A 13314-nucleotide genomic window follows, 5' to 3' on the forward strand; every position below is an offset into this window, starting at 1 on the left:
AATGAGAAGGAAAAAAATTTATTTTATTACATATGCACTGTATCTAGAAATAGATATCTAGAAACATATTCATCAAACTGTTAACAATGACCACATTTGAACAGGATTAGGACTGGGAACAGACACTTTCACTTTTATGCCGTACTTTATACACTTTTCTATTGTTTTAATATTCTTCAACAAGTACAAATTTCTTTCCCAATTAATTTTTTTAGGCTTTGATCAACTGCAGGTCCACATATATTATCACATCCTTCATTCTTAGTTCACATTTGTATCCCTATTTTTTATCCCTATTTTTGTAATGATCCCTACAGTGATCCTGAGAGGAAAGTAAGACAAAAGATAGCATTAACCCAGTATGGTAGGTTAAAAGCTATAGGTAAGTTGCTTGATATCACAAAGGAAAAACAAGAGAACCAGGGCTAAAATATGATTCTTTTAGTCCAATGTTCTTTTCATTACACATCACTGCTTTTCCAGTAAGGGAAACAAGGCTGCCTTGACAGAATCAATATTTTACTACCAAATAACTAGAAAAGATTCAAACCTATTCCCATGTCCATCCCTCCCAAAACCCAAAAGTCATTTGAGGGCATTGCTGACCAATAGCAGCCTCTTTTAAGTAACCCCAGTGAAGGGGAGGTTAACAAAATCCTAGGGCACCCTCCTTCACTGTTAGACAATTCCTTCATATTGAGCTGAAACTCATCTTTGTTACTTTGACCCTCTTGGTCCAAGTTTGGCCATTTGGAAAGCCACAAGACAAGCTTCTCTCCTCTTCTAGAATATATTAAAGTACATGAAGATAGCTATCATCTGCGTCCTTTTGAGAATGGGTGCTTTACCTAAATAAACTTCCCCCCAAAACTGTCATTATCCAACTTCAAATTGCAATGAAGTCCTAACAAACTGCTTGGCAGGGGAAAAAGGGAAACTACCACGCAAAACCCCTACCACATAATGAAGTACAAGTAGTCAACAGTTACTACCATCCTTTAAGGGGAGTTACAGAGAACCAGGCATTTCTTATCACTGCTTTGTTAGATGCCACAGAATAAAACAGCTTTCCAGTATAAAGAATAGGCATAAAGATGGGGTCTAGAAAATGTACAATGAAATATGCAAGTATAAGAAGTCTAGCAATAGCTATACTGTAATTAAATACTTATTAAAACTGCTTTATGAAAACAATCAGAATTAAATGTTCGTCAAAATCTTATGTCTTGCCCTTTACCAACATTTATCCCAATTTGTAATTATAGCTTTCTGCTTATTTATTGTCCATATGATCCAGAAAACCATAAGCTTCATGATGGCAGAGTCAACTCTTCTCAACACAGGATACCTATGAGCATAAGGTCTTGCGCATAGAAGGTGCTTATTAAATATTTGTAGAGTAAGTGAATAAAGAAAGAGGAAAGGAAAAGAAAGCAGACCACAGGTTATCTTAAACAGACTATTTTGCTTTCTTCATCAATGTTGGGAAATTAATCACTTGTTGAACACCTATTATGACCCAGACCTAAGGCTCAAAGAAATTAAATATTAAATAACTCAAGCCACACCCCCTAGTAAATCTGATCTTCAGTTTATCCTCTGTGATGCTAGCCCCCAAATATGCCCTTGTCCTCAATTATCTCCTCTCCATACAGCTGTTGGGGCAGGGAGAGATATCCACAGCAAAATTAGCAGTTGTATACAACCCAGGTCCTCTGGCTATCCATACAATTCTGAATTTCCCCCCAGTTTACAGAAATCCTGCTGAAGAAGCAAATGACTTATAGCAAAATAAACATTTTAAGAATAGAAAAACAACCACATGTACACACTATTAAGTTGGAACTAACCGATGAGCACACATGTGCACAGAGGGAGTAAAACTCAGTGGAAATCAGTGGGGGGGAGGGGAAGAAGAGAGGGACAAAATCTACCTAATGGCTACAATGAACACTATTTGGATGATGGGCACACCTATAGCGGGGACTCAAGCATTACAAAAGTGAAACCTAAAACATTTCTACTCCCTTAATATTTTGAAACAAAAAAACCCATTTTTATATTAATCAAATAATTTGATGTCCAAAACAATCTTACAAAAGAAACAAATTCCCATTATGTTGGCGAGGACACTGAGGCTAAGAACGCTTTATCATTCACAGTTTCCCTACAAACCTAGTGGCCGCATAAACTTGGTGTAAAATTTGAAAGAGACACTTGTGTCATAATCCTCGTTTTCCTATTGCTAATACATGATCCAGATGGGAGAGTTCAACGACTCAGTTTCCCCATTTGCACCTTAGGTTTGATGAGGGTTCCGTTCATTCCTTGAGCAATAAGTGTGTTGACTATCAAATACATTTACGAGGAGACAACATATTCAGGTCAAAGAAAGGGCGTGGGAATAACATTTTAGAGAGTTGCACTGCAGCCAAGACTAACTCTGGGCTGCGGTCCACACTCGCCCTCGCCAGCTCCTCTCATTTCCTCTATCCCCCCCTCCAAAGAATCATTCCTTCCTGAAGTCAGAGACAGTGCAACAGGCAAGTTCCTACCTTGGTCTGAACACTCTTATCAAACTTGTCATTTTTGAAGCTAAACGTATTCTGGTGCTTCTGAGGCCTGGAACGAGCCACGTTGCCTTTCTGGGAACTCATAGCCAAAACCACAGCCACCCCGCTCCGGGTCCAGGCAAAAATACGCTATGAAAAGCAACAAATTACCCCGAAACGTTGCCGCTTCTGTCAATGACCCGGAAGGAACTTATCCAGCCTGTCCGTCCCCGCCCCCGGCCAGCCCACGTGATTCCTCTGGGAAGTCAAAGGACACCCTCCTGCCTTCCCTGCACTTCGTCCAGGCTACTCCACGCGGCCCGGCCTCGACCCCTCCCCCTCCGCGCAGCCTCCTTCTCAAATCTGGCAAACAAGCCCCGCTTTCTTCGAAATGAGAATTCCTCCATTGGTCCGAACACGACAGTCCATCAAGGCGGAGGGGCGGGGAGTCTTTGCTCCTATTGGCTCTTCTTTCCCGCAATCCCCGCCTCCTGCCTAATCAGCTCAGCCTCTCCCGGAGCCCGGAGCTCTAGGGACTCTGCTGGGCGGCTTGTGGTTGGTGGAAATCGGGCGAGTCTGGACTCGGTCCCTCCCCCCGCCCGCTCGCAGGCTGGAGCCCGGGTCAGCGTTGGCACCTTCCTCCAGTCAGTGACCAACTCCTGGCATAGTGGGAACTCTGCTCGCCCCCTCGGTTTCCCTCCGGTCTCCCTCCCGCTACGGGAGTAAATCCCGCGTCTGGCCGGCTGAGGAGGAGCAAAGAAAGGAGGATTAAAGAGAAGAAAGACTTGGCTGGGTCTGGGTGGTGTCTGCAGTGCCAGAAAGGGAGGTGGCGGCGGTGGCTGCTGCGACCACGGCCGCGCGGGACGTGAGGCCCGAGAGCAGCCGACGGCGGCGGCAGCCGCTCCAGCGCCTTGTGCCGGGGCCGTTAGTCAGCAGAACGCGAGCTCGTGTGGAGGAGCAGGGCCGGCGCGAGGCGAGACTCGAGAGTGCGAGCCGGGCCCACTCGGGCGCCGCCGTCCTTTTTCGTCCGCGCGCTGGGGACTGCAGCGCTCGTCCCCCTTCCCCGGCTGGGCCGGTCAGCAGGCGAGGAGAATCCGGCGGTGGGAGCGCGAGTCGCGTCTTGTGGAGGACAGCGCGCCGGCAGAGGCTTTCTTCAGACCCTTTCTGCTGGGCGCCTCGGGCTGGGCCACTCAGGTGCAGGTGCGTGGGGCCTCGCGGGCCGGGGGCGCTGCGGCCGCGGCCGGGCTGGGGAAGGGGGCGCTAGGCCCCGAGCCGCAGCGCGGGAGGGAAGAGCCCCGGCCGGGCGGGGGGAGGGGAGCGGGAGGCGTCTTTGTTGTTGGTGACCGGGATCCCTGTCCGCGCAAAGAAGAGGCACAGGAGCCGCTTGCGATCGGGTCTGTATTTTTGAGAGGATTCTCTGGTGGTTCGGTGAAGGGGCAGTAGGGTCCCTGCGGTTCGTGAGGCTGCGGGAGTCTGGGGGCGGGGAGAGTCCGACCGACGGACACACTGGAAAGGTATTTGGTCCTCCTCGTTGGGAAGGGTCCCCTTTCACTTCCTTTGGCTTTTCTCCCGGTGGACGGAAAGGTGGGTGGTCAGGTTCACATTCCCCTGTGGCTTACTGTGAGATTCACGGATGCCTAAAAGCTTTCTCCTGAATGTCCTTATCTGTGCCCGCCTCGATTTTAGATTGAATCTTTACCGAGCCCGGTGATTTGTGCATTCCGGTCGGGCTGTCTTAGGCTTCTTTTTCTTAAATGGTTGAACTTTAATCCTATCTGTTTTCAACTCTAAGGTAGGTAGCCTCATCAGGAGTCTTTTTTGAATTGGAAAATTAGAGGTTCTCTTTGGAATTGTATGTAACCCCGAAACAAGAAAGTTACGTCAAATTAGATTGTACTGTGTGGAGGCTTTCGTAAAGGAGAAAGACTTTGTTTAACCTTGGCTTTTTTTTTTTTTTTAAATGTTCAGAACTTTGATCCATGGTGAGAATTCTGCCCCGGCCAGAACAGTATTTTTCTTTTTTTTTAGATGATGCTTTTAAGTCAGTGCGAGGTGGATTTGGTAAGCAAAAAAAATGAATAACGGGATAGAGAGAGGGTGACCTTTAAATTTTGGATGTTCATAAAAGGTGTTCCTATTTAATACATTTTGTAATATATAATGTTTGCGCCATGAGATGATTTATCGATTTGTTTTTAAGCCACCAATAAATAAAAAGAATTTTGGAGATCTTGTGTTAACATTTAGAACTACCCAGGGAGTCTGAGTAGAAAGTCACGTTGTGATAACATTCATCTGATTACATTAACAGGGGAATTTACAATAAAAGAAACTTTTCTCCCTAAATAGTTTCTCCTCATATGTTTATAGCATGAACTCACTTGAGTAATATATCTAATCATACCCAATATTTTGAAAACTATGATGGCCAGTGTTCTAATTTGGTGCTGCCCAAGTCCTTGCATGTTGGTAAGTTTTTACTTGCGGAGTAGGGGTAATGGCATTACTTAAAGAACACCAGAAGTGATCATTTTTTTAACTTATAAAAGCTAGATCCCCTACCCTGTAACATAAAGAGATAAAAATAAAAAATTTCTGTGCAATAATTGCCATATTATATGAAATTCAAGAGGAAATAAATAGCACCCTCATCCATATTTTGACCTCTCTTTTCTCCTACTCTAGTAGTAATAAGGTTAATTGGCAAGGATAGGATTAAATTTTTAGCAGGCTAGGCAGTTTTAATTTTGTCCCTTGGTGTGCAGTACTCTAGTTGATGAGTGGCTTGTTTCCTTGAGTATCTTTGCCCATTTTGAAATGTTTATTAAATGACAACTAACTAACAAAGAATTTTCTTATTTCCAGGGACAAACGAAATCACCATAAAGCATCATGGTAAAATAATGTTTTTCGTAGCTTAATGAACACACAAAACCTAGGCAATTAGTGTCTGTTCCAAGTTCTGTCACTGAATTGGTCTGCAACTTCAGGCATGCTATCCCACATCTGAGTCAGTTTCTCCCTCTGTAACATAGGACTAATAAAATGTACCACCTGCTCACTTTATAGAAAGGGCAGAGAGAACCATATAAGCAACAGTTACTCTGGTTGTGTGACATTGATTTATTTAAGTAAGAACACTCTTTAATGCACTGCTCTTATTTTGTTCTTGTATTATGAATTTCAATTCTTTGGTTAAGAATTAGCATAAAGAACATAGTTAGGGAGAATACCTGTTCATATGCCATCATTTAGGAATTGATACAATTTCTTCTATGTTAAGTTTGATGTTGTATCTTTAGAATCAGTGATGACAAGAAAATAGTTTATGGAATTGTTTGGTTTATTTACTGGTAGATCTTTGAATCTATTCAAGGTTTTGCTCTTAATTCTCAAAATCACGCTTACCTTTCCTACCCTGTTAAAAATTTCTCACATACATTACCCTATTTGCCTGCCAAATCCAGCCTTGTGAATTGGAGAGGATAAGTGATTTTATGGCATTTTTACACATGACATAAATAAAACTCAGAGGAGTTAATTATTTGAATTGCCTAAAGCTAAACAAACAATAAGAAGCAGAAGTGAGGCTTGAACCTGGATCTTCTGATTTCTAGTCCTGAATCCTTTGCTTTGAAGTAGTGTTTTTCAAACGCCTGTCTATGCCCAACAGTTTTTTTGATCCAGGTGAAATGAGAAATAATACAGCAATATAAATATTGGCGACATACAGTATATAATGAGTATCCAGGTACCCATCACCCAGTTGAAGGAATAAAACAACAAATCATGTGCTCGCTTCGGCAGCACATATACTAAAAATTGTAACGATACAGAGAAGATTAGCATGGCCCCTGCGCAAGGATGACACGTTTTTTTTTAGAATTAAGTTTTAAAAAAAAAAAAAAATCATAAGGAAGTTTCCTTTAACTTGTACCCCTCTTAAATCCTGTTTTCTAGGTTCCCCATTTCCAATGAGTAACCCAAAATTGACATGCATTCTTCCTATGTCAATGTGTTCATACTTAACTACATACCTTTATATCCATGAATATTACATAATTTTGTTTTGATTGTTTTAAGGCTAAATATGTTCATATCTTTCTGTAGCTTGCTTTCCTCATTCAACGTGACCAAGATTTATCTATGTTTATTTAGGTAGTTGTAGTTTATTTTTGCTGCTGTATGGTATATGCTCCATTATGTAACTAGATCACATTTCTGTTAATGGTCATTTTAGTTGTTTTTAATTATTTGCTATTAAATGGTGCTATAAGGAATTTTCTTATATATGTTACTAAAATGTGAGAATTTATAATAAAGTAATATGTATTTCACTGTTTAAGTGCTTGAGCTCAAGATTACACTCAAGTTTTGCTACCAAGTGTGTAGCCAGCAACATCAGAATCACTTGGGAGCTTTTTAGAAATGCTGGACCTCAGGCCTTATCCCACTAACTCAGATGCCGTAGTTCAACAAGATTCCCAGGTGATTGATGTACGCATTAAAATCTAAGAAGCACTACTAGAAGAAATAGTTGTAGACACTTTGCACCTATGTGGTAGTATTACCATCAATACAGTAGCTACAGGCTGACACAGGTATGTTGAATTGGCCATTCAGATACCAATAGTGGCTCTGTTGGTGAAAAATGATTTTCTGAAATAACAAACTATTCTTAGTAAAGTTTAAACAAGTACAAATGTTCAATCGTCCCTCTTTACCTAAGGTTGCATTCTTAGAAGTCATCGTCTGTGCTAAAACAATACAAATAGTCTTTACTGTTTAGAAGTATCTGACCTTGGTGATTCTTTTTTCCTCTTCTTATTCCTCTGTATGAATGTCCAACAGAATATTCAAAAGTCATGGGAGATGGAGCAACATTATCTTTATTCAGGAAGAGTGCCTGGCATCCCTGGCCTCTATTTAGTACTGCCTCTCATTCATTATAACAGCCCAAAAGCTGCTACTGAGAAAAATTGCCCCGAATTGTAAATCTGGTAGTAGATTGCTAAACCCATAGGGTGTGAGCTTATTTAGCTTTATTAGATAACTGCCAATTTTCTCTACAAAGTGTACCAGTTATGGATGAGAGGGTCTGTTTTTCTACCTTCCAGATAGATATTTTAGACTTCTTAATTTTTGCCATTCTGAGGAATATGAAACGGTACCTCATTGTAGTTTTTATTTGCATCTCCCCAGAGAATACTTTCATTTATTTATTGGCTTTCATATTCTTTTTCTATGAATTGCCTGTTTAGTTTTTCTATGGGATTGTCTTGTTCTTACTGACGTATAAACAATTATGTATTGTTTATGACAATACTTGGTAGACTTTGAAAATGTCTTTAGCATGCTTTTTCACTTCAAATATGGTATCTTTTAGTGACTAGAAGGTTTTGATTTTAATGTCACATTTATCATTCTTTTATGATCTGTGCTTTTTCAAGAAAGCCTTCTCTATACTGGGGTTATAAAGATTCTTTTAGAGCATCTTCTTAAAGTATTACATTTAACATTTGGATCTTAAATTTACATGGAACTATTTATATAATAAGGTACTTGTGAATCTAAATTTACTCAATAAAAATAACTGTCCTTTATACTATAATTTATGTCTTTTTAATGTTAAGATATTCTGATGAAATTATGGTTATAGTAATTGTATTTAGTTCTCAATCTCATTGTAGCAAAATTAGAATCTGCCAACTCTGTCATTTCAACTTTTTCCCTTTTTAATTTAACTGGTTTTTGAAATCTAAAAGTTTTGGGAACCACTGCTTTAGAGTACTCCGATACTTATGTTTCATCTGTGTCTCATATTCCGTCTTTAAAGCATCATAGAATGTGAGCAGGCACTCTTAAATACTTATCCTTGATCATCATCTGCATCTTCCACATTTCCCCAGTTTGTTTTATATGTCTTTTTATCGCTTTCTATTATGGCTAGGATTTTTTAAGTGATAATAGTAGAATTTCAGACTAAATTTAAATAGTATTTGAATGTATGGAATAAAAATAATAGAGAAGGGCAAGGGGATGAAAGGAGGTAGTTTGACCTATTAAATAGTGTGACAGATAGGCCTTATTGAGTAGGCAAGAATGAGCAGAGATATGTAGTCAGTGAGGGTATTAGTTATGTAGATATTAGCAAAATCCAGGCATAGTAGACAGAATACAGTCCTTAAAGTAAACCTGTCTTCCTGGCTCTCCCACTTATAAGTTGTGTGAACCTTGACAAGTTAATTAAATTAACCTGAAGTCTTGATTTCCTCATGTGTAAAAGGATGATAACCTGAGAAAAGTATTATTAAGATTAAAAGATAAAACAAGTAAAAGTGCCTACCTCCTGCCCCCCCCCTTTGTTCTCATATAGCACTCTGTACTTTATTTCCATAGCATTTATTACAGTTTATAATTATCTGTGTCATTATTTGATAATTGTTTATCACCTATTCTAATATATTGATGGGAACAACCAGTCAGTGCAGTAATACATTTCATTAACTTATAGTCATTTGTAGACAACCTCTGAACACTTTTTCATTTGAACATTATCTCATGGGGATTTGTTGAGAAAGTGTTTTGTATTTATAGTGTCTTTATGCCAGAGCTTCAGGTTGTATTATAGGCATTAGCTTATTAATCACCACACATCATCTTTGTGTCAACGGAAAAAAGCCAAACTCTGTAAAATAATTTTAAAGAGATTTATTCTGGGCCTAATTTGAGGACCATGACCCGGAGCCACGCCCAAGAGGCCTTGAGTAAGTAGACTCGCTGTGGCTGGGTTACAGTTTGGTTATATACATTTCAGGGAGACAAGGGTTACAGGTAAAGTCATAAATCAATACGTGGGAATCATACATTGGTTTGGCCCGAAAAGGTGGGCCATCTCGAGGGGGCTTACAGGTTACAGGTGGGTTTAAAGATACTTTGACTTGTAATTGTTTAAAGACAGGAAACTTTGTCTGAAGGCTTAGAATGTTTTAACATAGTTGCTGTTTATCAGAGATAAGCCACCGGACATAGATTTGTTGTGTAAATTGAGGGCCTGTAGGTTTGTCTTGCATACCCTTAGGCTTGTTAATGGGTTACAAAGGATGTCCCCAAGAAGGGAGAGGGGCGTGGTGAGGCATGTCTGACCTCCCTACTCCTGGCAGGCAATTTAGTTTTAGGATATTCCTTTGGCCACGAGGGGGGGTCCATTCAGTCAGCCGGTGTGGGGGTGAGCCTTAAAAGTTTATTTTAATTCACATTTGTGATGAAGGCAGTGGATATGTGTCATCTTGCACTTGAAGGAACTAAAGCTGCTAATAACTTACATAAAGTGACACAAAATCAAAGAGAATTTGGATCAAATCTGATTACATTTGGTTACATTTCCCTATGCTGCTTTTTTTCCTTCTGTAATATTGCCAAAATTGACTCTCTTTAAAGTAAAAGCAAAAAAAAAAAACAAAAAAAAAAACACCGCACATAACCTGTGTGTTACATTGTTAGATCATAGCCTGTGGAAGATCATTAGCAAACAAGCAATAATTCTAGCTATGACTTTATTTTCAGTTTTCCCCCATGAAGCTTCTTAGAGTATCTGAGAAAATGATATTGGAATTGTCAATAAAGTTAGTGGACTTTACAATTTAAAGAAAAATACTACATACAGGTAAAGAAATTGTTTTCATTATGGCTGTTTGGAGTATTTAAGATTTATTTTGAGGAGGTAGTCACATTAAAAGAATAGGATTAAGGAAATAAATAGTATATGTTTAATGTAGGTCAGAAGGAAGAAGGAAGGTTGAAATAACCTCATTAACTTGGTATATTGTCAAGTCTCCATTCCAGTCCCAAGTAAACAAGTGCATGCAGAAACAAAAATGAAATGCATTATCAATTTATCAATTGTAACAAACTTGTTTAGCGTCTGATTTAGATTATTCTTAAGTGTGTTTTGAAAATTAAAATCAATTAGGTAATTCATATAATAAACTTTTTCCCAAAATGCCATCTGCAGATTGTGACCTAGATATTTTTTCTTTTATTTTTTTTCTTTTTAGAGCCCATCATAGCCATAGATATTTTGTTCTGGTTGATATCCTGCTTTGTGTCCTAATAATTTTTTACTCTCTAGGTCTGCCATACCCATCCCCAGAAGTGACAATTATTCACTGCACATCAGTTACTTGCAAATAAAATAATGTTGTTTAGTAACTTGTGTTGTCAAGCTTATATCTGAAACACTATATTTTGTTCCAAGCTTTTTGAGGGACCTCAGTGTCTCTTTTATTAATCAAATAAAGATTTAGGGCAATAAGGTAATGGCAGTAAGGACTTTACATACATAAAGGACATTCTGATACAAACTTCTAGGGTAATCGCTTTCCATTTTTTATTTGTTAGAATCCGTAAGAAAGACACTTTGCTTCATAACCTCATATATGCGTATGCACACAAAAAACAAAACAAAAGTTTTCACTGAGATTATCTACATCAGTCATGGGCATAGTGCAGGGTAGATTCCCCTCCACCCCCCAAAGGAAGTAAAGCTTAACTAGAGGCTTAAAAAAAATCCAGTAAAAGTTGTTTTATTTATTTGAAGAGGGGTGATTAAAATTGGGGGGGGGGGTTACTAACAGAGGGAACAGTCTGTGCTAAAGCATAGAAGCAAAAAAAAAAAAAAAAACAACTCAGGGAGGGGAACAGCATGGTCAGTAGAATAAATGAATAGAGAAGTGCTCAGAAATAAAACTAGAGACCAGGAAGCTAAGAGGGTGGGAGGATCATATGTAATATTAATAATATACCAACAAATTTAGACTTATTCAAAAGGTTTGTAAGGCCCATTGGAAGATTTTAAACAGGAAGGTGACATCATCTGGCAGCAGTGTATAATGTGGATTAGAGGGATATGAGGTAAATATCATTGAGTGATTTTATACATTCCATGAAGTGGTTGAGCTAAGATGTATCTGAGATGATTGGAGAGAGAGGCATAGGAAATAAGCCATGATTGAACGAGGGGGAATTAAGAGGGGTAAAAGGAAAGGGAGGAAAAGTGGGGGAGGGAGGGAAATGCAGATGGAGATATTCACGCCCTACAGTTTAAATCTTAGAGATTTAGAATTTTAGATTTAGGTAACATTAGTGTATAAGTGGTACTGAAAGCCTTGGGTTTGGGTAAAATAAAAAGAGGAAACGAAGACCATTTTGTAAAAAATAAATAAATACCTTTGAAGAGATTATCAGAAAAACCAAGGTTGAAGGTTAGTTTCAAGAAGGAAGGAACAGACAATGATGTTTAAATGCTACAAAGTGATCATGTTAAAGTTGAAGATTGAAAACTACCTGTTACACTTAGAAATTTTAAAAAGTTGTCTGTGATCCTAAATAGATCAACAAATTGATGATAAATGCTAGATTACAATTCATCTGGGGCCTGATAGGGAATACTGGGAAGTAAAAAGAAGGTTGGTTCTGAAGGACTTCAGATATAGTTTGTAGAATCTAGATATAGATACATATACTTTTATTTTTTTAAAAGAGAAATCTTGAATATGGAACCAATAGAGCAGGAGAGGCTGAGGATACAGGAAACAGATTTACAGGTAGGATAACCGATGGGGCAGCATCTCTAAAGATGCTAGAGGTAATGGAGGGATTAGTCATGAGAGAGTGAGAAAACTTCCCAGGAGCGGAAAGGCAATCAGGATTCGATTGGTTTCTGGGGTCCAGAAAGAGATTATCAGATACATAGCTGCCTGTTTCAAGTAAAAGAATATACTTTTCTGCATCTAGTATGCCAGGAATTTAAATGTTCTCTCATTTAGTCTTCACAGCAACTCTGCAGAGTTTACAGATGAGAAGATTGAGGCCTGCCTTATGGATTTTAACTATATCAAAGGTGTTTTTTTTAATGCATAGAGTACAATATAAATAGAAATACAATTTCATTATCAGTTTCCAGGAAGATTCAAGCCATAAGTTACATTACTATTGTGCATTCCAGTCCAAAACAAACAAAAAAAGCTTTAAAAATTATATTTAGTAATATCTCAATTTATATTCTGTCAGATTTTTAAGTATAACTTCAAGTTCTTATTGACTCTTTTCTCTTTCATTTAACTAATAGATTATTCTTGATCAGGTGCTGCCCATATAATGCTGTAAACAAAAAAAACACATGGCCGCTGAACTCATAGAGCTTTAAGTCTAGCAAAGACAATCAACATTAATCAAGTAAGTTCATAGGTATATACATGGCAAGGATCACAACTTTCATCTATAAAGGGAAAGAACTGAGTGCTATGAAAAAGAGTAACCTAATGTAGATTTGGAGTTCAGAAAATCTCTTTGACAGTATGGCATTTGAGACTGAAATCATGAGAAGTCAGGTAGAAAGGGAGGAAAGCTTATGTGTTGTGCAAACCCTGATGTAGAAACAGTGCCATGCTTTCAAAGTATTGAAAGATGCTTAGTGAGACGGCAACTATGGTAATGATACTGGGAAGGCTGGGCATGTCTGTAATCCTAGCACTCCTGGAGGACGAGGCGGGCAGAGTTTGAGCTCAGGAGCTCGAGACCAGCCAGAGCAAAGATGAGACCCCATCTCTACTAAAAATAGAAATTAGCTGGACAACTAAAGATATATAGAAAAAAGTACTGGGCTTGGTGACGCATGCCTGTAGTCCCAGCTACTCGGGAGGTTGAGGCAGAAGGATTGCTTGAGCCCAGGAGTTTGAGGTTTCTGTGAGCTAGGCTGATG

General features: G+C 39.1%; 2 protein-coding genes and 1 non-coding gene across 3 annotated transcripts in view; 2 read left to right on the plus strand and 1 right to left on the minus strand.

Annotated features, from left to right (window-relative positions):
• The window catches only part of C7H9orf85 (chromosome 7 C9orf85 homolog), a 49498-nt gene extending 46841 nt beyond the window's left edge, over window positions 1-2657 (minus strand). The window contains exon 1 of the mRNA XM_069474121.1: window positions 2556-2657. Within this exon, the coding sequence (XP_069330222.1) occupies window positions 2556-2657 (102 nt within the window). The remainder of the gene's footprint in view (window positions 1-2555) is intronic.
• Window positions 2658-3189: 532 nt separating this feature from the next.
• Window positions 3190-13314, plus strand: part of ABHD17B (abhydrolase domain containing 17B, depalmitoylase) — a 41401-nt gene continuing 31276 nt past the window's right edge. The window contains exon 1 of the mRNA XM_069474123.1: window positions 3190-3752. The gene's annotated coding sequence lies outside the window, so the exon portion shown is untranslated. The remainder of the gene's footprint in view (window positions 3753-13314) is intronic.
• LOC138388814 (U6 spliceosomal RNA) lies at window positions 6344-6447 on the plus strand. Its single transcript, XR_011234300.1, has one exon. It is a non-coding gene; the product is annotated as a U6 spliceosomal RNA (small nuclear RNA).

This window comes from Eulemur rufifrons, chromosome 7, assembly GCF_041146395.1.
Source record: "Eulemur rufifrons isolate Redbay chromosome 7, OSU_ERuf_1, whole genome shotgun sequence".
Lineage (NCBI taxonomy): Eukaryota > Metazoa > Chordata > Mammalia > Primates > Lemuridae > Eulemur > Eulemur rufifrons.